This window comes from Eptesicus fuscus, chromosome 5 (assembly GCF_027574615.1).
Source record: "Eptesicus fuscus isolate TK198812 chromosome 5, DD_ASM_mEF_20220401, whole genome shotgun sequence".
NCBI classification, from domain to species: Eukaryota; Metazoa; Chordata; class Mammalia; order Chiroptera; family Vespertilionidae; genus Eptesicus; species Eptesicus fuscus.
In genome coordinates, this window is record NC_072477.1 from 75,167,984 (window position 1) to 75,170,573 (window position 2,590).

General features: G+C 49.8%; 1 protein-coding gene across 1 annotated transcript; it reads right to left on the minus strand.

Moving 5' to 3' along the window:
- Positions 1 to 862: 862 nt before the first annotated feature.
- On the minus strand, positions 863 to 2,217 carry LOC103302733 (ribonuclease pancreatic). Its single transcript, XM_008159774.3, has 2 exons — positions 2,179 to 2,217; positions 863 to 1,511 (listed from the first exon to the last, which is right to left on the minus strand). The coding sequence occupies exon 2, from the start codon at positions 1,484 to 1,486 to the stop codon at positions 1,016 to 1,018; it is 471 nt and encodes a 156-aa protein (XP_008157996.2). The 5' UTR covers positions 1,487 to 1,511; positions 2,179 to 2,217; the 3' UTR covers positions 863 to 1,015.
- Between the last annotated feature and the right edge of the window lie 373 nt (positions 2,218 to 2,590).

Sequence of the window (2,590 nt, forward strand, 5' to 3'; positions counted from 1 at the left end):
TGTCCTTCCTTCTGTGTCAGAGATTTTAGTGTTTGACCTTCTCCTCTGTCAGTTCACCCAGCATGAGTGTCCTCTGCAGCACCCTTTTATCTAACCAGCCCACACTTGTTAGTACATGCAGACCCAGGGGAAGGTCCCGGGACTGAAAACCTACTTCCTTAAGGGGAGGGCAAGGAAAGACCAATGAAAGAGGCTGGTCACTCCAGTCTGGTAATTAATAGAATTCACTAAGGGAAACTTACACACAAGGCACATCTTGGGTGGCTGTGAGATAGAGTGGATCCCTGGGACACCTGGCAGGTGCCAATGAACTTACTTAGGCTAAAAGAGGTGGGAGATAATCTGGGATAATAATATGTGAATGCTACCAGGTACAGAAATTACTGTACATGCTTGACCAGATCAGGACAATGGCCTGTTCCAGGAAGGAGCAAGTCACTGGAGGAGGGGGAGGGGTCAGAAAGGACATCAATTATGGTCTGACAGTCTCTAAGGGGGATATATGGGACGCAATCTCTGTTCAGGCCCAGGTCCTGCTCACAGGACAGGAATCATATCATGGAATAGTCTTTCCTCCACACTTAAAATTTTATGTTTGGCATCAAGGAATCTACTTGAAAAGGGATTATCTCAAAAAGGAATTATCTCTAAAAGCCAAGAGTCAGAAGAGGGGGCATATAATGATTCTACTTGCTGCTCACTAAAGTTAACCAGATTTACAGTTCTCACCTTCTGGCAGGAAAGCAATCACATTAACAGTAACCTGATTGAAGACAGCTTCAGGAAGCCAGGTAGTTGCAACTGAGTTTTATTGAAAGAAGCAGTAAAGTGGTTCACGTGGGACCCACCTCACAACCCACTCCTCACCTCCCAAACCACACAGGCGCAAGTCTCAGGCCAGGGAAACACTTTTGTGCTGGATAGGAGCCCTAACTTGAGTCATTTCCCTCAGTGCTAAGAAGGAGGAGGGGGAGACAGGTGACTCGGTGAGGTGGGGCAGCTCACTGCTCTGGTCTCAGGTGGAGACCTCTACTGAAGCATCAAAGTGAACAGGCACGTACGGGTTTCCCTCACAGGCCACGATGATGTGCCTCTCCTTCTGGCTGGTCCGGTAGGCACAGTTGGGGTACTTGGAGCCACTCGTCACACGACAGTCCGTGATCTTCATGCTGGAGCTGCTCTTGTGGCAGTTGGGCCTCCCATTCTTGCAGGTGATGTTTCCCTGGAGGCAAATGGCCTGGACAACTACCAGAGGCTCGTGCACGAAGATGTTCACCGGCTTGTACCGTCCCTTTGTCATATTCCGGCGCCTCATCATTTGGTTGCAGTAGTTGGAGTTGTTGCTGGGGTAGCCGTCTGGGTCCATGTGTTGCCGCTGGAACTTCATGGCCAGTGATTCCTTGCCCAGGGAAGGCTGGACCCACCCCAGCACTAACAGCACCAGGAGTAACAGTGGGAACAGGATGAGGGACTTCTCCTGAGCCATGGTGGCCTCAGTCCCCTGGAGGAGCCTAGCCAGTGAAGAGAGAGAGGAGGAAAAGCATCACTTTAGAAGAGAACCCCAAGTCCCACCTGTGGTCTCCCTGGCTTACAGTCTCCCTTCAGGTCAACCAGAAAGACACCCTTTTTCCTGCAAGATTTTCCAAGTGATGCGACACTCACATGTATTTGACCCCTACTAGTGACAGAGAGGTGGATCTTCCCCTCTGGGTGGTGACCTCCAAAGTGACCTAAAATCCCAGGGGTCTTGTTTTTGAATACTGGAGGGTCTTTATCTGAAATAATTTGTACTCGGTGTTCTAGTGGGTCAATAGAAGATCTTTTTGTCTAAACCATGAGCCAAATTGTATTGTGGTTACTGCCATGACATACAGGGTCTTGGCAGACAGAGCTCCGTTGTCCTATAACACTAGGGATACTCAACCGAGTCCCTGGCACTTGGCATCATAAAGGGATGACATTGTGTTCCAAAGAGAGATGCTTGCCTCCCCCATCCAGGGCTGCTCCTTCTCCAGACCTATGTGTTCTCTACATCCAGAATGATTGTTCCCATCCCAGCTCTGCCCCCAACTACATTTGTGTAGCCCAAGCTTAGGATTTAGCCTTACCCACCCTGCCTCCCTCCTCTCCAGACCTCAATCAGAAGCTGCTCCCAAGACTACCTCTTGGGCCCCTTACCTGGGACTCTAGCTTGGATCCCAGGCAAGAGCAAGTGGAAGGCCAGTTTCTGCAGTCACTGGATCCCTGGGGAGTGGAGTTTATGTAGATTACAAAGGGGCTTGGCTTCTAAGGTGAAAAAGGTGGGAGGAGCATTTGGATTTCAGTCCAGAGGAAAACAAAGGCACCCTGAGGACTGTGGGAATGGCCCAGGCTCCCCTCTTTTCAGGATTCCTGGGGAGGAATGAGTCTGCCTATAGGAGCCTTTATTGCCAGGCAAATCTCATCTCTCTGCTGGTTCACAGGGACAGCAGGGAAAGTCACTAAGGCCCTGATGCTCAAACCCCAACCAAGTCTTTATGTGTCTTTGGAAACCATTTCACCAAATAGCCCTTAGAGATTAGCAAAGGGCACATAATATGTAATCAAGGGA